We start from the raw sequence: 19958 nt of genomic DNA, 5'->3' as shown, positions 1-19958 counted from the left end.
AGCGCACCCAAGCTCCTTGCCCGGGACACCCCTCCCCCGCCCCCAGTCCAGTCCCTGTCTGTCTGCCACCGCTTTGCACGCACCAAAGAGCCACGGCAGCGTGCACACCCACAGTTATCATGCATGTTGTACAGCCACGGCATCTGTCTTCTCAGTTTGTTTCTGATTTTCAGGCATTTTATTTTTTTACTTTTAGCTTTTTAAAGTTTATTTTGAGAAAGAGTGCGTGTGCGTGAACGGGGGAGGGGCAGAGAGAGGGAGAGAGAGAATTCCAAGCAGGTTCTGTGCTGTCAGTGCAGAGCCTGATGGGGAGCTCGAACCCATGAACCGTGAGATCGTGACCTGAGCCGAAACCAAGAGTCGGACGCTTAACCGACTGAGCCACCTGGGCGCCCCAAGATTTCATTCTTTTTTACAGCTGAGTAGTATTCCACTGTGTACCCACTACGTCTTTATCCATTCATCTGTTGACGGACAGTTAGGCTGTTTCCATATCTTGGCTACTGTAGATAATGGTGCAGGTATGTGTTTATTTTCAGCCTCGTTGAGGTGTAATTGACAAAGTTGTGGGCTACGTGAGGAATACATCTTGGTGATATTTGTGTTCTTTGTGCAAGGATTCCTGCCATCTAGTGACGAGTACGTCCTCCACTTCCCATTTCTATCCGTTCTTTTCTGAGTGAGAACACTTAAGTTCTACTCTTTTAGAAGATTTCAGTCACCATGTTTATGAAAAGTAACTACTTTTGAAACAACAAGCACTTGGTAGGTGGGCCATGCTTATCCTGATGCGCTGGGTCCCGGTGCGCTAGACTGTATGTTCCCTGGCCCCAAGATTCTGGGCGGGGCTGCGGTGTGGGGACGAGGGTGGTCCTCGAGGGCAATGTGGGGTGGAGACCTCCTGCCTCAGCCCCTCAGCCTAAATCTCGTGTGGACTTGTGCCCTTCCTCCTCACCACAGGTGGACGGCTTGTTCATCATTGGCTGGATGTACCTGCCTCCCCATGACCCTCATGTGGACGACCCCATGCGATTCAAGCCCTTGTTCAGGGTCCACCTGATGGAGAGAAAGTCTGCCACGGTGGAGTGCATGTATGGCCACAGAGGGCCCCACAATGGCCACATCCAGGTGAGCGCCCGGGGCTCCCTTACATACGGTCGCCGAGTGCAGGCAAGGGGCTGGGCTCCTCTGTCGCCCCCGGTCCCAGTGGCAGCAGGGGTGCAGTGTTGGCTGAGCTGGCCGTGGGGTTCCCACCTGCAGGCCCGTGTGCACACAGAGCAGCAGACAGGGGAGGAAGGGGAGGGCTCAGCCCCGCCCCTGGGGTGTGTTCCCGACGTGATGGTGCTGTGATGTAGCCCCTCAGAGACTCACTCGCTGGGACCTGCCAGGGATTCTGTGTTCGGTCGGAACCGTCCTTTTTGCCATGATTCCTCACTGCTCCCCAGGTTTCCTCTTTGAAAGAGTATCAACTTGGAATAAAACACTCTGCTCTCTGATAATGGTTTGGCGAACCGCCACCCCAGTGAGCCCGTGTGAAACAGCAGCCCCTTAGCTGTGCTGTGACGTGTCGCCTTGGAAAAGCCTCCCAGATGCACTGTCCTCTGAGGAGGAGGTACGCGTCCAGGCAGCCCTGAGCTCCCTTCTTGGGACTGGCCACGATTCGGCGGCTCTTGGGCTTCTGTACGCGTGCGGGGGGTGTCCGTGCCGGAGAGGCTGATCGTGCTGCCCCGGCTGCCTGCCCGGCGTGCCGTGACTGACCTGTTCCCCTCTCCTTTGTCGTGAACCCTCAAGATTGTGAAGAAGGACGAGTTCTCCACCAAGTGCAACCAGACGGACCACCACAGGATGTCTGGCGGGAGGCAGGAGGTGAGCCTGAACCCCTCCGTTCGCGGTTTGACGTCGCCAGCGTGCCCCCTCTGAGAGGGTCGTCTCCCCTGCCCCGTCCGTCGGAAAGGGCACCGTGTGTGCGGGTGCACGGCCATGGGCTTTCGTTACCCGCCACCCCTGAGAACAGGCGGAGCGAAGAGAAGTAGTTTTCTCTGAGCGGCTCCCCTTTGCCCCTTTGGCGAGAGAGTCCAGGTGCCGTTGCAGATTCTTCTCGTGTGTGCGTGCGTGGGGAGACCAGACGGCTTTTCTGGAGCCTCTGTGTTCTCCCGGCAGACGGGCCTCGTGGCTGACATTTCCACGTCATGGCCACACAGAGGGGAGGCCTGTCTCCGAGCTTCACTCGTGAGTTTCTTTGGACTTCCTTTTATTTGCACAAGTAATTTCATATTGCCTTTGAGTTTCTGTGTTCTGAGGACCTAGGTCACACTGCCATTTCAAAACATCCTAAGGAAAACTTGAATTTTGAAAGTGTCGGATGCTCCCTGAACTGATGGTTATTGGTTGGGCCTGCATTTCTCGGTCAGGTTCTGAGTCCGGTCGCTTCCCTGTCAGCCAGAGAGGTGCAGGGAGATTGAACGTAAGCGCACACGTACGCGCGTCTTCGTGTAAAGAGTGCATGCACACGCTCACTGGAATCCCTTGAAGGCGGAGGAGGTCCCTGTTTCCTCAAATATGTGGCACGTGATGGAAATGCTCTATTCTTTCACAACAGTGTCAGCGACGATTGCACGTACATCGCACGCACAACACTCAGGTGTTGCTGTAGTTCACGTTTCAGCAGAAGACGTCCGCTTTTTTCCCGAGAGTAGACACTCCTCAGTTGTCGAGACTGTAAAGGGACCGTGCTGTGTGTTTCTGGAAGGACATATGCTGGGATCAGGAAAAGTTCTTGGCTGCCGCCTTCTGTGTGTGGGCTCGCCGATTGGGAAGTGGAATGGTATAACTTCGATTGTAAAAGCAGTGACACCAGTCCTTTGTGGATGGAAACTAGGAACGAGTGCGTGTGAGGCAGGAGCACGGCCTTGCTGGTCTCCTGGCCCTGGGGTCCTTTTGCGTTTCCCTTACCGCGACCTCAGCCGAGGCTGAGGTGAGGGGCATGAGCAAGGGCTCCCCGTGGCTCCTTCTCTGAACGTTAGGAAACATCCTTGCTTCTTTTTCTGCTTGATGTTTCTAATTGACTCGTAGCAGCTTATCGTCTGGGGAAATGAATCCTTCAAGGTGTGAGTTGCGAGTCATTTCTTATTCGTTATTTTGTCTTTTGGTTTGATTTATAGTGTGTTTTTCTCCAGGAGTTTTTTTAATGTTTATGTGTTTTTAACTTTTATGTAGTCAGAGGCATCTCTCTTTCCCCTGCCTGGCCCATCCGAGAGGATGGGCAGACCGTCCCCCGTGCAGAGCAGAGGGCCGCGCCCTGTCCCCAGGCAGACCGTCCCCGGGCAGAGCGGCGGGACCTCAAGGTCCCCAGTGAGCCAGCCTGGAGTTGCTGTGGTGGGAGAGCTTGCCGTCTGGCCCTGTGGTCACTTTGTCCATCTTAGGTGCTGTGCTGTCTACTGCTTGTCTCTGTCTCCCCTCAGCTGTGTGGGGATGGGGTTCTCCTGTGGATCTGTGTGTCAGCCGGTGATGTCTTCCCTTTCTCGTTCAGTCTTTTGGACCCAGAGGATGGCTCCAGGCTCCAGGGAGAGAGGACAGGCCGTGGGGGGGACATCGCCATGTGTCCTGATAGCTCTGAGCACAGAGGCGAAGGGCTGAGCCCCGGACTCTGGCTGCCCTGTGCTCTAATGGCTGACGGTCATTTAAAAATCTGGGCCCTGGGGCGCTTGGGTAGCTCTGTCAGTTGAGTGTCGGCTTCGGCTCAGGTTATGATCTCACAGTTCGTGGGTTCGAGCCCCGCATCAGGCTCTGTGCTGACAGCTTGGAGCCTGGAGCCTGCTTCAGATTCTGTGTCTTCCTCTCTCTCTGCCCCTCCCCTGCTTGTGCTGTGTCTCTCTCTCTCTCTCTCTCTCTCTCTAAAAAATATTAAATAAACATATGAAAAATAAAATAAAATTCTGGGCCCAGAGGGCACTTCCCAGGGGATTGAGAGCTCCTGGCAGCCAAGAGGGCTAGCAGGGGACCATGGCAGCAAGTGCAGTCTTCCCCGGGGACGGGGGAGTCCTCACGCCCCCAGGGGCCGGCCTGGCACCCTGCTCTCCTTCGTTCTCTGTGGCACCACAAGAGCCCGTGAGGGATGCCGGGCGGCTGGGCTGTCTGAGAAGTGCTGACTCCAGGTGCCCCGTGGGTCTCTGGCTCATACACCGAGTCTTGCTCACCAGCCCTTCCGCTTCTCCCACCCAGCTCCGGGCCCGGGGTTTCTGCCCGCCGTGTGCACCTCTGAATGCCAAGTTCAGACGCGAGTCAGGCCGCGATGCCCTCAGCCTGCTCCTCATGGCATGCCCCGGGGGACCTGTGCGTGCTCCACAAACCGCAGCCCCTCTCCTGGGTTCTGTGAGCAGGGCAGGCTCCTGGGCCCACGCAGACTTGCCTCCTCTGGCCTCCGTCACTAGATGACAGCCAGGCCCAGCTGCCGTCTTCCCTGCCCACCCTCTGCCTGTCCAGCCCCCAGCCTGAGGTTTCTGGAAATCGGGGCTGCGAGGAGGAGCAGAGATGGGGAAGAGAGGAGGGAGGCAGGATGGGCAGGCCCCACCCCTGAGATGCTGTGGGTGTCCGTCATCCTTCCCGACCAGGCCTCGCTCCTGGCGCTCTGTCGTGTGGAGAGGTTCTCGCCCTACATTCCTGAACGGGACGCAAGATGCTTTTGTTTTGCTTTTTTTTTTTTTTTTTTTTTTTTTTTGTCTTTTGTACTTTTTCACCTGAGCATTGAAATGTCACCTTCTGATCATCAAACACGAATTCATTGGAGCCCCACGCAGGGTCAGCCCCTGTGCTTGTCCTGTGTTATCCCTTCATGTTTTCCAAATTGTTTTTTTATGTAATTACAATCTAACTCTATCTAATTTGGGTCTTTTTTTTTTTTTTTTAAAGCTGTTTAGCTGTTCCAGAAATACTTCCCAGTCTCATTAGAATTGTTTACAAACTTCAGTTTGACCGCAACATCCCATCTGTCACCTGAGGTCTTTGACTCTATGAGTGTGATCCTCTCTCTTGCAGTCGGGCGTGGGGTCTGTGCTCAGGTGTTTGTGTTTCCCCACTGCCCTCCTGACCATGTGCTCAAGTGACTTGCTCTCTGAGAGCCTCAGTCCTTACCTGTTTAACAGGGACATGCAGTTACCCGCAGAACCCACATGAGTTGGAGGGCTGAGTAGGGCACAGCATGTGAAAGTCTTAGCACCAGGCCTGGCCACGGCCGCCTGGGAGAGACGCCAGGCTTCTTCCTGGAACTGAACTGCCTGAACTCTGTGCAAAAACCTTACCTGGTTTTTGGACCATACAGTTGTGGGATTGCCAGGTAAAAGGCCCTGAAGATGTTCCAGATTCTTGTTATGTGTCGTAAGTTTGCTGGTTCATATTCACAACCCACCAGGGCGGGTGAGCCCCCTGCTTCCTGTGCTCCTCCCGGCCTTGACGGTGGCCCTGGTGGAAGCAAGGCCAGGGAGCACGTGGACTTTGGATGAGGTCTGATTCTGCCACCTACTCCTGGTGACATAGGAAGGGTTTCCGAAGGCCCACACCTCTGTAGGATGGGGAAGACGCTAGCACCTGTCTCCCGGGCTGCTGTGAAGATTAACACGATGGTTATATGGCGCCAGCACGTGGTGAGCAAGCTCTGGGAAATATTGTTCTTGTCTTCTGTGTTCCGGGCTCCTATGTTTTCCTTGTGCATGCACCTCTCATGAGATAATTGCATAATAAACATATTTCAAAGGCCTTTGTTCTGAGTAATTGGGCCTGGTTGCTATTTCTAATGACTCTGACCTTTTCGTGCAAAGTAAATAAGATTACGACGACTCCTCACAAGCCATCTTCCGTGGTATTTAGTTCAAGTCCGATTATTCACCATGGTAACATCAAAGTCCTTGCTCATTTATACTTCAATTCCATTTTTATCTGTTGCTTATCGGTTTGAGTTTTTGAGGGCCTTTCCTCCATGAGTTCAGCCATTTGAGTGGAAGCTTTTGACTTTGGTAAAGTATAATTTGTCAAGGGTTTTTTCTTCCCCCCATATTTATTTATATTTGAGAGTAAGAGAGAGAGCAAGACAGTGTGTGAGTACGGGGAGGGGCAGAAAGAGGGGGACACAGATTCCCAAGCAGACTCAAGACTCTGAACTGTCAGCACAGAGCCCGATGTGGGGCTCAAACCCACAAGCTGTGAGATCTTGACCTGAGCCAAAAAGTTGGATGCCCAACCGACTGAGCCACCCAGGTGCCCCAGTTTTCTTTTTTTTTAATGTTTGTTTATTTTGAGAGAAGAGAAAATGAGTGGGGGAGGGGCAGAAAGAGAGGGGGACAGAGGGTTCGAAGCAGTCTCAGCACTGACACCAGTGATCCTGGTGTGGGGCTTGAACTCACAAACTGTGGGATCATGAGCCGGAGTTGGACTCTTAAGTGACTGAGCCAACCAGGCACCCTGGGACAGGCAGTGTTTATTAAGATACAGAAAAATAACCGTAAAAGAAAACCTTCACAAATTAGGGGCACCTGGGTGGCTCAGCCGGTTATGTGTCCAACTTCGGCTCAGGTCATGATCTTGAGGTTCGTGTGTTCAAGCCCTGCTTCGGACTCTGCATTGAAGGCTCAGAGTCTGGAGCCTGCTTCAGATTCTGTATCTCCTTCTCTCTCTCTCTGCCCCTCCCCCGCTTGTGTGCATGTGTGCGCATGCTCTCTTTTACTCAAAAACAAACTTAAAAAAAAACAAAAAACAAAAAACATTGCCTATCCCTAAGTTACAAAGATTCTCGCTCTTTTCAGAAGCATGGTAGCTTCATGCTATGTTTGGGTCTGTGGCCCATCCACAATTATTTCTTGTGTGTGGTGTGAGGCCGGGATCATGGTTCCTTTTCTCCACATGGCTGTCCAGTTGTTTGAGCATCATTTGTGAAAGAGACTTTTTTTTTCCTATTGTGTGGCTTGGACATATATGTCAAAAATCAGCTGACCAGCTAAATGGGTCTGTTTCTGGGCTCTCCATTTCATTTCATCGATGTTTTTGTCAGTCCCGATGCTCCTACCACCATTTTGGTCACTGTGGTTTTCTCTTTAAGTCATAATGTGAGCTGGTGGAGGTCCTCCAACTTTGTTGTTTTGAAAGATGGCTTTGGATGTTGTAGGTTCTTTTCATTTCCATATGAATTTCAGAATTGGCTTGTCATTTTCTACAGAAATCCTGGTGGGACTGTGACTGTCATGGCGCTGAGTCTACAGATGGATTCGGAGATAATTGCTGGCTTGGTCTGAGTCCTCCCAGCTGCAGGCACCCCTGTCACGGAGGCTCATTTGCACCCTCTCGGTGCTGTGGTTGTCGGAGCAGGGGCCACACACGTGTTTCCTAACATGTGATCCCAGGTGTTGTGTTGTTTGAGGCTGCTGCAAATAGGATGTAAAAGTTCGTTTTCCAGTTTTGTGCTCCTGATATAGATACTTCCAGTTGATTTGTATATACTGAGCTTGTGGTTTATTTATTTATTTATTTATTTTTAAACAAATTTTAATTTTTTTTTTTTAACGTTTATTTATTTTTGAGACAGAGAGAGACAAAGCATGAAGGGGGAGGGTCAGAGAGAGGGAGACACAGAATCTGAAACAGGCTCCAGGCTCTGAGCTGTCAGCACAGAGCCCGACGCGGGGCTCAAACTCACTGACTGCGAGATCGTGACCTGGGCCGAAGTCGGCCGCTTAACCGACTGAGCCACCCAGGCGCCCCGAGCTTGTGGTTTAGTAGCCATGTGCTTCAGTCACTGTGGCTCGAGGTTAGGCAGTGATGTGTTAAAGCAACTGACGGATTATAGCTCTTCTGTACTTTGTTGTTGTTGTTGTTGTTAAATCTCTCTTGCTTCTGTTTGTAAAGCTAATTTTAGACGGTCATTAAAAATGCTACATTGAGTTCAGAACTCAGAGCTGGGGATTAGGTTAAATACACACCATGAAGTTATTAAGCACTAAATATCCTTCACATGGTTTGATTCCACAATGAATTACTGAGTTTTGAGGACACATGTTTATAGAACCTCCCTTCTTGCAAATAAACTTTTTGAACATATAACGTAGCTATGAAGGCACCTCCATTCTCCTCCGGCCACACCTATCTCATTCTTCATCGGCAGCTGGTGAAAGCAGCTCGAGCCAGTGTGACCAGCACGGGGTTTATCGACAAGAGTCCTGCAGCCCAGAAGCCTGAGGACTAGGCTTGGGTTAGACACCATATCCCATGGCGGCCACGGAAGCGAGGCTTATGTGGCTGCTGCCTGGGAGCTCCGGAAGTGGGCTGTGGCCCCAGCCTTGCCTGAAGGGACCCCACGGTCCCTCTTGTTTCCTGAAGTTTGGGAAAGTGGGGGCCAGAGCCCCTTACTTTTCATTGGTGACTCACCCCCCAGGAGGGAGGCCAGGTCCCGGGAGACCACAGTATGGCAGCCCCTGTCTCTGGCCAGCCGAATCTCCATCCCGTCCACCCCAGGGGGACTGTGGTGCAGGCGTGCCCAAGCTGTAAGATGCTGCATGTGTCCGCTCAATGCCACAGGGAATGGCCTTACGTGTGAGTCATGGTGGTTTTCATGACCGTGTTCTCTTGGAAGGAATTCCGCACGTGGCTGAGGGAAGAATGGGGGCGGACACTGGAGGACATTTTCCACGAGCACATGCAGGAGCTCATCCTGATGAAGTTTATCTACACTAGTCAGTACGAGTAAGTGCATCCTCCTCCGTGGGCATTGTGAGCGCAGCCCTGCTGTGTGGGTACTGGGTACAGTCCCTCTCTGTGGGTACTGAGCGCGGTCCCTCTCCGTGGGCACTGTGAGCGCATCCTTGCTCTGTGGGTACTGGGTACAGTCCCTCTCTCTGGGTACTGAGTGCAGTCCCCTTCTGTGGGTACTGGTTACAGTCCCTCTCTGTGGGTACAGAGTGCAGTCCCCTTCTGTGGGTACTGAGCTCAGTCCCTCTCTGTGGGTACTGTGAGTACAGCCCTGCTCTGTGGGTACTGAGCACAGTCCCTCTGTGGGTACTGAATGCAGTCCCCCTCTGTGGGTACTAAGCACAGTCCCTCTCCGTGGGTACTGAGCACACTCCGTCCCTGTGCACACTGAGTGCAGCTCCCTTTGTGGGTACTGTGAGCCTAGTCCCCCTTCACGGTTACTGAGCGCAGCTCCCTCTGTGGGTGGTGTGAATACAGACCCTCTCTTGGTAGGTACTGTGAGCATAGTCTCTCCCGGAGTACTGTGAGTACAGTTTCTATCCTCCCCACCGTGCCTTACCTTGGTGTCTGTTTTCTGCCTGCTTTGTCGCCAGCATCCAGCAGCGGTGTGCTCTGACAAGCCTGGCCCGTGTGCCAAAGCCTCAGGGCGTTTCCCCACGTCTGCTGGGGGAGGCCTCCGCCTCTCTTAGCTGCTCTCCCTGCCTTGGCCTCTGCCCCTGGGCCCTGTCCCCGGGTCCCACGTAAACAACCCCTGGTGCAGCGAACGCCCCCTCCGCAGTCTCGGGTCCCTGTGCCGGGATGACAGAGCAGGAGTGGCATCCCCTCCCCCTCTGCAGAGAGCTCTACCCGCCACAGCTGCCCCGCGGTGCCCGGTAGAGCATAAGCCCTGGTAGAATCCGATGAGGTGTGACGTGTGCCCTGCGTGTGTTTTGAGGGGGCGACGACTGAGGCTCAGTAACGCGGCGTGCCTCCTGCCCCCCACTGGCCTGGGAGGACCCCAACCGGGCTGTACCGGGCCGCCCTGCCCTGCCGGCCCTCCGTCACCCGGCAGGGAGGTGCGTGAGCTCTGTACTCTGCCTCCCCGTCCCCCCACCCGAGCTGCTTTCAAGCCACCTGTTCCCCCCACAGCAACTGCCTGACGTACCGCCGCATCTACCTCCCGCCCAGCCACCCGGACGACCTCATCAGACCCGGCCTCTTCAAAGGCACCTATGGCAGCCACGGCCTAGAGATCGTCATGCTCAGCTTCCACGGGAAGCGGGCCAGGGGCACGAAGATCACGGTGAGTCTGGCGCCACCCTGGCTACTCACAGTGGGCCCTGGAGCCGTGGCTTTGCCGGGGATGCAGATTGTCAGGCCTAGCCAGACCCACTGAAGCAGGATTTGCATTTCACAAGACCTCTAGGGGATCGGGAGCGTTTCTCAGGTGGCCTAACCCCATGGCACCTGGTCCTGGCCACACGCCAGAGTCCCTGGAGATGTTGAGAAAACACTGATGTCGGGCCCTAGAGACTCTGATCCATGGAGGGCGACCTGGGTGCGTGGCTCCAGGAGTTCCCCAGGTGACGGTAGGGCGCTGCCACATCGGAGCCCCCTGCGTTATTACACGGGCTCCCACTGCCCGTCCTGACCTCAGCAGCTGGTGCACACAGTCGGAGGATTGTTGAGCTGAAGGTGGCGGGGGGCGGGTCTTAAACAAATCAGCCCTCTGTCCCTGCCTCATCGACACCGGTCACACCGTGCTCACCTGTCATTTGCATAGCCAGGGCGCCTTTCTGGCAGGTGCACTGAAGCGTCCCGGGGAGGAATGCCTCTTCCTAGTTCTCACAAAGCCTTCTTCTTGAATCCTGGTCGGCCAGGGCCCCCGTGCTCTGGGAAGGCTCCTTGTGAGCAGAGCGCAGCCCTGGGGTCCCGTGCGGAGCTGCAGGGCCTGGAGGAGCTCCTGGGTTCAGGCTCAGGAGCGTTTGCGTCCCGGACAGACAGATCTGGGCTGGCGCTCAGGCCAGGAGGGTCTGTGCACTTCTCTAAGCCCCAGTTTTTTTTTTATCTTATCTTATTTTCTTCTATTTAGAGAGGGAGATGGTCAGAGGCAGAGAAAGGAGACTCTTAAGCAGGCTCCACTCTGAGCATGGTGCCCAATGTGGGGCTTGATCTCACGACCGTGAGATTATGACTCGAGCAGAAATCAAGAGACGCTTAACCAACTGAGCCACCCAGGTGCCCCATCTAAGCCCCAGTCTTAGCCCCTCCAGACTGGGAAGGTTTTTACACCTGGAGGTCTCAAGCACACATGAGCCACTGTGCCAGGGGCCTGTGCACCTCACAAGGTCACTCGGATGCTGTCAGGTCCGTGTTTTCAAAGACCCCTTCACAGATGGGTTGCCTGCCGTAGGCACTTAGTTTTTACGGGCATCTAAGACGTTCTTACTTCGTAAGGAGTTGCTGCTAAGTCAGTGGGAATGCTGGAGTGAGCTCCTTTGGCCAGAGGTGTGCCGTGCTCTGAGCTGGAAACCGTGCAGCGTGTCTGTGCCGGTCTCCGAGCCCCGCTGACGGCCGCCCGCTCGCTCCTCAGGGTGACCCCAACATCCCTGCTGGGCAGCAGACGGTGGAGATTGACCTCATGCACCGCATCCAGCTGCCTGATGTGGAGAGCCTCCGCAGCTTCAACGAGCTGTCCCGCATCGTCCTGGAGGTTCGGGAGCAGGTGCGCCAGGAGCAGCAGCAGCAGCAGGAGGACGGGGCCGAGGACGGCGAGGGCCGCGCCCCGCAGAGCCCCCGCGAGCCCCAGCGGGGCCCTGCCCAGCCCAGCGTGGAGCTGCCTGCCGAGAAGGGCGGGGGGCCTGCGGACGGAGAGGCCGCGGCCGCAGCGGCGCCTGCACCCGAGCAGCCGGCCCAGTCCGGGCAGGGGCAGCCGTTCGTGTTGCCTGTGGGCGTGAGCTCGCGGAACGAGGACTACCCCCGCACCTGCAGGATGTGGTAAGGATGCCAGGGCGGCCGCGACAGGCCTTCCGGAGAGCCCCCCTGCCCAGCCAGCGTGGACGCGGGCTGTGGGGCCAGCGCAGGGCTCGCTGCATTGGGCGGGGAACTCTCTCTGGGTTCCAGCTCGGGCCCGAGTGGGCAGCGTCCTTCCCTGGGCTGCACGGCCACATCTCAGACTTCGGGGGCTCCTGAGCTCTCACCCCTGGGGAGCCTCAAAGGGGGCTTATTAGAACCGCCGGGCGTGAGGCCTCCTCTCAGATGCCTGCCATTGCACAGTCAGGGGAAGGGTAGACAGCTGAGTCTACCGGCGGTGGCGAAGGTAGCCGGTGAGGAGGGGGCCCTCCCAACCTGTGTCCCTAGAAGCCGGCTTGAGTTCATCTGGTGTCCTTGCCGGTGAGGCCTGTTGGGGGTCTCCCTCCATCTCCTGCTGGACATACTCCAGCGTCAGTCCTTCATTTCTTCCTGTGGATTCCCTCCCAACTCAGAAAGCATGTGTAAAGGGCTGGTGGTGCACTGTCCTCCCCACAGAGGCTGGGAGGTTCCCTGACGCAGGGCCAGCTTCCTGCTTCTTGACTCATGTTCTTAGGGTTTTGTCTCAGGCCTCTCCCTTCATCTGCCCCGGACCCAGCCCTGGAGGACCCATGAGGAGACCCTCGCCCCAGCCCTAACCTCCAGGGCTGCTGGAGCTGAGATGACCTAAAAGGACAGACTCGGGTCCTCAGTCACATTGGCCGCATCCCCAGCCGGCAGCCTCGGGTGTGTTGGGCTCTGCAGGTCTAGAATGTTCCATCATTGCAGGAAGTTCTCCTGGACCGTCGCCCTAGGGGACGTGTTGAGGGAATGACCCGTCTCGTGGCATCATAGCCGCTTGGCTTCCACGTGTGTCCAGTTATGTGCAGAGGTCTGTCTGTTGCCTTGACCCCTGGGCCCTGTGACTGGCACTTCACATGCCCACTAGAGTGTGGGCAGGGCACTGAGCTCCCCGAGGAGGACTGAAGTGTCTGCATGGGCTGGGCGGCTAAATTGGCTCTGAGCGCCCAGTGCCCCACACCTGCAAGCAATTCTCCATGATGCCAACCGGTGTCTGCCACTCGACTGGGTCCTGACACTGTGCACCCAGGATGATGTCAGACCCTGCAAGACTGCCCTGCCCCCTCAGCCGCCTGTTACCAGTCCAGTTTGTCTCCGTGCTTCCGACCAGCCAGCTGTAGGTCGGGGATTCCGCGACCCCCTCCTCATGTTCAATGAATGTGCTGGGGCGGCTCACGGAAGTCAGAGAAACACTACATTCACCATCTTGCTGAAGGCGGTGACAAAGGACATAGATGGACAGCCACACGACGAGATGCGTGGGACCCTGACCCGCCCTGGGACTGGGGTGGACGTGTTCCCCCACCTGGGAGCTCCCTGAACCCCATACTGTGGGTTGTTCTGGAGGTTTCCTCGCGTAGGCCTGGTCGGTCATTAGCTCCGTTTGTAGCCCTCTCCCCTCTCTGGGGGATCGCGGAGCAGCCGAGGATTCCAGGCTTCTGATCCACCTGCCATCCGGGGGCCACCTGAGTCACCTCCTGGTGTTCTTATCCCCTCGGAATTTTTTTTTTTTTTTTCAACGTTTATTTATTTTTGAGACAGAGAGAGACAGAGCGTGACCTGGCTGAAGTCGGACGCTCAACCGACTGCGCCACCCAGGCGCCCCATCCCCTCGGAATTTATGTGGGTTTCAGGAGCCCAGCTCCAGGAACCTGAGCAGAGATCAGCGTGTGTTCTGTTGTCTCCCACTGGGAAAATCAGTTCCATTTCTTCATGCTGCTCAGTTGTCACCAAAGTGGCTGAATTTGGGTTTTCCTGGAGGAGACATGCAAATCGCGTTCCGGTAGGATTTAGACTGATGTGAATTTATCAGAGGTCATGAAATAGGGCTCTGCTGTCCTTAGGAAATGGAAAACTCGTAGTGTTTTGTGGCTCAGCCGTGGCTCCCCAGGGCGCTCTGAGGCCAGCCCTGCGGTGGACACGCAGGACCTGCTGAATATTGGGCTCTGTGACCTGGGAGGGGCGTGCTGCGGTCCCTCCTGTTCGGTTCTTGTGTCTGCGAGGCCTTGCCACCACACCAATTCAGGACCTGGCCTCCCTGTGGCCTCTGGTGCTGCTTTCCCACGTTAGGTTTTCCCCAAACACCCTCCTGTGCACACCCTCAGGCACAGGCCTGCTCTCCTCTCCCGCCCAGGGGAGCCTTGGTGTGGTGGCTGGAGGTGGGGGTCCCAGGAGATGGGCCCAGCCCCCATCCCTATTACCTATTTGTAGGAGCCCCAAATTCTTGGCAAGAAAGACATAAACGTAGCTTAGTCTGACCCTGGTCTTGAAACTTGAAACTTGGCCTTATGGAAATCTGGAAGTTCTGCCTGCTGGGTTCGTGACAGTAAGTCTTTATTGATTGTATTTGAGTCGTTGACGTGCTAACATAAGCATCCCTGGAATTAAGGCTGGTTACCTAGGCCAGCTTTGTGAAGGTGTCCTTTGGGACAGCGGTACGTGGTTGGGGCTGCTGGAGACCCTCTTCCTTTAGCCGGGTGAGCCCAACCGTCGGCCCGTGGTTTGGTGCATTGGGCAGTTAGGGTTGCTAGGTGATCCGGGCAAGACGGGCTCTCGTGGGCCTTGAGGCCTGCGGCTTCCTGCTGGCGGGAGGAGGGGCTGGCAGGGGCGCGGGGGGCGGGCGTTGCAACAGCCCAGGCGGACAGGGCCGGACTGGGGCCCGGTGCACTCCTTCTGGGTCCCTCTCATTCCCTCCCCATGCACTTTTCCTCTTGTCTTTGTTCAGTTTTTACGGCACGGGCCTCATCGCCGGCCATGGCTTCACCAGCCCTGAGCGCACTCCTGGAGTCTTTATCCTGTTCGACGAGGACCGCTTCGGGTTCATCTGGCTCGAGCTGAAATCCTTCAGCCTGTACAGCAGGGTGCGGGCCACCTTCCGGAACGCAGAGGCGCCGTCCCCACAGGCTTTCGAGGAGATGCTGAAGAACATCCAGTCCCTGACCTCCTGACGGGCCACTTCCTGTGGGGCGGCTCCCGGGGCCCCGGACCCTGCCGCCCGGGACAGGAAGCAGCATGCACTTTGGAGATTCGGCCTTCTGACCAGAACACCCATCTCGTAGGAGTCTCGGCCCAGCCACCCCAAAACTCTGTACAGAGTGTGCGACGTATGCCCGTGTCCTCGTCAGTAGCTCATGGGAAGGCTGACTGAGCTTGTCTCACAGAAAGAATGACCCAGGACAGAACTGATGGAGAGGGCTGGCTGCACAGTTTTGTGAACAACTCAGCTGGAGAAACTGGGTTTGTCCTTGGCCTGCTGAACGTTTTTTGGGTCAGGCAGAGCGACCCTGGGGGCTAACGATCGGGATCATGTGTGAGGCGAGTGACCGTGGCTGCGGTCTGGCAAGGGTCTGGGGCGAGGGCCTCTGTGAGGTGAGCGTTCTACAGCCTGGGTGGGGCACAGTGTGTGCAGTGAGGGAGCTCCAGGGGGTCGGGTGTATCAGGCCAGGACCCTGGACTGAATTCCTGTGTCTTTACTAACCTGCTTGGATTTTGGACAGAAGCATTTCACCTCTGATGGGCTTGTGAATCAGCGCAGTGGGGTTAGTGATACGGGTCAGTAGGAAACGTCATGGTGGGCCTTTGGGCAGCTTGGAGGCCCTGGCCTCTCTCCAGCTTTAGAATCAAGACCTTTGCTGCAGCCAATTCGAGGCAGGGCATTTGTTTGCACACCCCCCCATCCACCTCCTGCACATGCTCTGGTGTCAGAACCCTGAGCTGAGCCACTTATCCCAGAACCTTCTTCAGAATTCTGCAGGGCCACATCTGAACCAGCCCTGCCTTTTCCCATTTGCTTAGTATACACAGGTGCTGTTCTCGGAAGTGTTAAAGCAGCAGAGTGGTTGCACAAGATGACTTTGGAGCCCCTTTGTGGGTAACAGGGCAGCTTTCTAGAAAAGTCACCCCATACATGTGGAATGCACTTTGGAGACCAGGGCATCTCGGGCTCCTCCAGTGTGGAGACCCTGAGCACGGACGCTTCTGCCGGTGGTGTGCCCGTGTCCCATGGACACCTGCGTTTGGGGACCCGCTGTTGTAAGGTCTCTGCTGATCTTAGTGTCTCCTGAAGAACAGAGCCCTGAATGCACGTAGACCCCCCAAGAATTAGCTCCTGCTCCGCTTCCAGCCTGCAGAGAGCTGTCACCATGCTCCCCTTCCATGGCAGGCGCTCCACCGGGGCAGGGGGCAGACTTCGTCCCCCTGTCTGTGGCTCGCCCCTGCTGGGTGGACTGTGCTGAGCCCTTGTGCTGGGGGCAAGGGACCCCAGGGAAGGGGGCAGCTTTGTGGTGCCTTCATGTAGAGACCAACCTGAGATGTCCCATGAAACATGTCCTGTTTTCCTGACGAATTTCTCCCTGACTGGCCTTGTTTTTTTTGTTTTTTTTTGTTTTTTTTTTTTTAAATAAAAATCCCTATTGCTGTAGCTTCAGTACATTTGGCAACTTTGAACTTCCTTTGCTTCCCAGAATCATAGAATTGATAAGCTCTGGGGCACGGCCCCTAAAAGGCAGACTTTCTAGGAGGTTCTGTCCAGACTCTGACGCGGGAAGGAGGCAAGTGGAGAAGGCGGGGGGGAGGTCCCTCCTGGCCGGCTGTCGGAGATGCCGAGCTCGCCCCTCACTTGCTTCTGGTAGGACCTGGAGTCAGGCTGAGGCGTGGTCTGTGTTCGTGTCTTCGCAGGACCAAGCAAGCCTCCAAGCGTTCCCATCCCTGCCCCTTGTGGCTGCTCCCGCATGGCAGTAACCACGTCCGCGAAGCCTCGGGCAGGACGGGGCAGGGCCGGCTGGGTGTGTGGCCGCTGTGTGTCCCACTTTGCCCGAGCCTGGGGCTCGCTCGGAGGCTCATTCTGAGGCTTTTCCACCTGGGCCTCCCCTCATCCTTGAAACCCATTTGGATCGAAAATGAACCTTTCTGATGAAAAACCAGTCTCAAACCCAGACTGTGGGACCTGCCTCTGGAGCGTGGGCCTTTTTACGTGGTTTCCACTGGCAGTGGCTGTTGGCTGCATTCGCACCATCCCGTCTCTGGTGTCAGACGGGGGCCTGTGGGGCCGAAGGGTGGGCAGCGGCCTGGGTAATGCCAGGTGGGGTCCGTGGCGGTGGATGGTGAGAGTGTGTCACCTGCGCAGCCGGGGGCCCAGAGTACGTGTTGTTTCCCACTTGGCCTATCCGTGGCCGGTTCTGGTTTCCAGTTTGTAGGTGAGTGTGCAGGGTCCGTGCAAACCAGTCCCAGCAGGCGCCCCTTCCGGCAGAGTGCGCACCCCACTCGTCAGGGCGGCTTCCAGCCCGTTAATTTGTTGCAGGTGAGGATTCAACAAGGCTGAAGTTGTGGTTGGAAGCCTAAAGGCAGCTGGGGTTTTGATAAAGCAGGTCCCAAAAAGGAACCTGAATGGCCCAGTTCAGGGGCTGTCTGCGCCCTTGTGGAGCTTGACTGGGGGAAGGTGGCAGGTGGATCCAGGTTGGTCTTTGGATGTTTTCCGCCGGTTGATGTCACCTTTACTCGCCACCGAGCTGCCGTGACACCGGGGACGTCTGTTGTGCTTTATGGTGGCAGGAGCCTCAGTTGTGTCTGTGCACACCTGGGCATGTGCTGTTCTGGACTTGACCCGGAAGCACGTGATTAGAGGTTTCAGATGTGAGTCTTTGGGTTCCTCTGTGTTGGGGCTGAAGGTTCCCTGCATAAGGCTGCTGCAAATGGCCTTGATTTCTTCCCTGTGCGAATCGGGCCTGGCGGTCTCTCTGGTTATGCTGGCCCGCCCAGCTTAGACCTGCAGTGTCTGCTGCTGGGGAGCAGGTTTGGAGGCCTTGTGAGGCGGGAGTTCCAGAATCCTCCCTCCCACGCTCCAGACGGGGCCTCGCTTCCTGGCCTCACCCCTCAGGCCCTCTGTCTGGGCAGCTGGCTCCCTGTGGCTGTTGCTCAGGGTCACAGCCACCCGCCGCTCCCTCCTTCCCTCCCTCCCCTCTTGTCCTGATCCAGGCGGCTTGGGTGGGTGCCTGTACCCCCGGCCTTCCTTCTGGCCAAGGCAGAGGGCGGGAGGGCTGCCACGGTGGCCTACGGTTAGGAGCAGGCCGGGCCTGCTTTCCCACTTCATGTGGAACAGACTTCGAGCCGGAGCCGCCATGGCAGACTTCCTCTTTCCCTGAGAACCTGGCGTGGTTTACTGCTGGGTCCCAGTCGGGCAAGGCCCCTCCGTCAGCCAGCTGATCCTCTGTGCTCGACGGTTGCCATGTTCGGGGCTGGATTTCTATCTGTGGGGTGTCCGGGTGTCTCGCCCTGCTGAGGTGTGGTCACCTTGTAGTGCTCGTGAGCGGTGATGCAGAAGACCCTGTCCAGTCCCTTTACTTGGCAACTCAGTCACGGGATTCCTGGGATTTCTGAGCCCCTCGTGCCCACGGTGTCTGCTGTGTTGAGGACGAGCGCCCCGTGTAGACTCAGTGCTTTGAGGAGGCTGTCCTGCAGTGTGAGAACCTTTCACCCCGTCTTCTGCCTTCGTGCTCCAAGTGCTAGGAATGCTTATGGGAATGTTCTCGTGCAGCCCTCCCTGGCTTGAGGCTAGCGTGCCCCAGTCCGTGGCCAATCCCAGTGCTCACATACGCTGACGTCCCTGTCTTTATGTTTGGGAGATCTGGAATGTCACCTGGCTACACGTTCTCAGAAGCATTGAGTGAGTAGAGAAAGCCATGACGCTGTTGGTTTGCCCGAAGCTGTGCACAGGGACGAAACAGTGCCAAAGTACCGAGTGCTCGGTGGCGTGGGCGACCAGCGGCAGCACCGAGGCTTGGTCCTTTGTGTGCTCACAGGGAGACCAACCAAACCCAGGAAGGGCTCCGAACCCGTGCTTTTTTAGTCTGATTTTACTTTTGGTTGTTATTTGAGATCACATAGCCTACTTGGAGAAGAAGCACATTTATGCTGCTTGATCTTGAAGTCCCACGCCCTGACAGCCACAGGTGAGGCGTGGGGAGTCGCTGTCCGCCCCCAGGCATCTGCTCTGGTGTAGGGTGGGCTGGAGCAGGGGCCATGCAGGGCCACGCCCCGAGGAGCCACTGCTGTGAGCCTGTGCCCAGCGTTGTCACCGGATGGGACCTTGTGGGGCTGTTTCTCCATAAACCAGTTTTTGAAACCTCGTTGTGTGCTTTGTAATTGTTTCTTTTGGGATGTGATCCAGAGCCATAAACAATACGAGGTGGGGGGCTGACAGCCAAAGGAGGGGGCTGGATCCTGGCGGGGTTGGGGGGCCCTCTGGGAGCCTCTCACATGAGGACTTGACTGAGTTTTGGTTTCTCTGTCGTGGAATGAAGCGGTAAGTGATCCCTTGGAACCCAGACCACGGTAGGTCTCTGGATCGCTCTTGACCTTGGCTTGATATATGGCCCCATCCCCGAGCGGTGGCCCAGAAGGAGTGGGGGCCACTGTGGCATTTTCTTAGACTAAATTCAAAAAGAGTTTGGTTTTTCTGAGAACAGGATAAGATTGGCTGAATAGAAGAGGGCTGGGGCTGTGCTCTGTGGTGGGCACACAGCTGAGGGCACACAGCTCATTTTCGGGTTTGTTTTTTTCTGTTTGTGAAAGTTATCTTGTGAACAGTGCAAGAATTTAATACAGGAGTACAAGAACTTTCTGTTCCCACTCGGGCAGGAGCACTCCCCTCCTCTATCTGGGCACTGGCTTAGGCCCACTGGTCCCCTGGAGGAGGGCTGGCTGGTCCTTCCCCCGCAGGAGGCTGTGGCTGGCAGGGCCCTGGCCAAGCACCGTGTGTGCGTCCTGTATCTCCCTGTGCTCCCTCCTGGGGCCCTCTGTAGCCTGGCCTCTGCTGGGGGATTTAGGGTGGCTGCATGCACGTGTGACACCAGCCAGCATGACTTGAAAATCCATGAGTGCTGGAAGGCTGTCTGCCAGCACCTGGTTTTTGGAAACAGGGCTGCAGGGGCCAGATGCTCTGCACACGTGGAGGGCAGCGCCTGCAGCCCCTTCCTCCACCCATAGGCCCTTGTGTGGATGTCCAGCTCTGGGAGGAACAGGTGTTTCTTGGGGAGCAGAATCAGAGGGAAGGAGGTAGTGGACTGCCCTCATGTGTTGGGGGGCCCTAGAGGGAGGTCTCAGAAGCAGACCCAGCCTTCCCTTCCCAGACTGTCTTGCTGTCCTGCAGTGACCCAGCCACA

General features: G+C 56.3%; 1 protein-coding gene across 2 annotated transcripts in view; it reads left to right on the top strand.

The window, feature by feature from the left end:
• FBXO31 (F-box protein 31) overlaps positions 1–18923 on the top strand; it is a 45781-nt gene extending 26858 nt beyond the window's left edge. For both annotated transcript variants that reach the window (XM_047078886.1, XM_047078885.1), the window contains 6 exons: positions 961–1128; positions 1792–1866; positions 8615–8724; positions 9859–10012; positions 11303–11706; positions 14525–18923. In XM_047078886.1, the coding sequence (XP_046934842.1) occupies positions 961–1128; positions 1792–1866; positions 8615–8724; positions 9859–10012; positions 11303–11706; positions 14525–14747 (1134 nt within the window). In that variant the 3' untranslated portion in view covers positions 14748–18923. The remainder of the gene's footprint in view (positions 1–960; positions 1129–1791; positions 1867–8614; positions 8725–9858; positions 10013–11302; positions 11707–14524) is intronic.
• Positions 18924–19958: the final 1035 nt, after the last annotated feature.

Source organism: Lynx rufus, unplaced genomic scaffold, assembly GCF_022079265.1.
Source record: "Lynx rufus isolate CCGP_SWC_20201006 ecotype Redwood Valley unplaced genomic scaffold, mLynRuf1.p SCAF_16, whole genome shotgun sequence".
NCBI lineage: Eukaryota > Metazoa > Chordata > Mammalia > Carnivora > Felidae > Lynx > Lynx rufus.
This window is presented reverse-complemented; position numbering and strand designations above follow the sequence as displayed.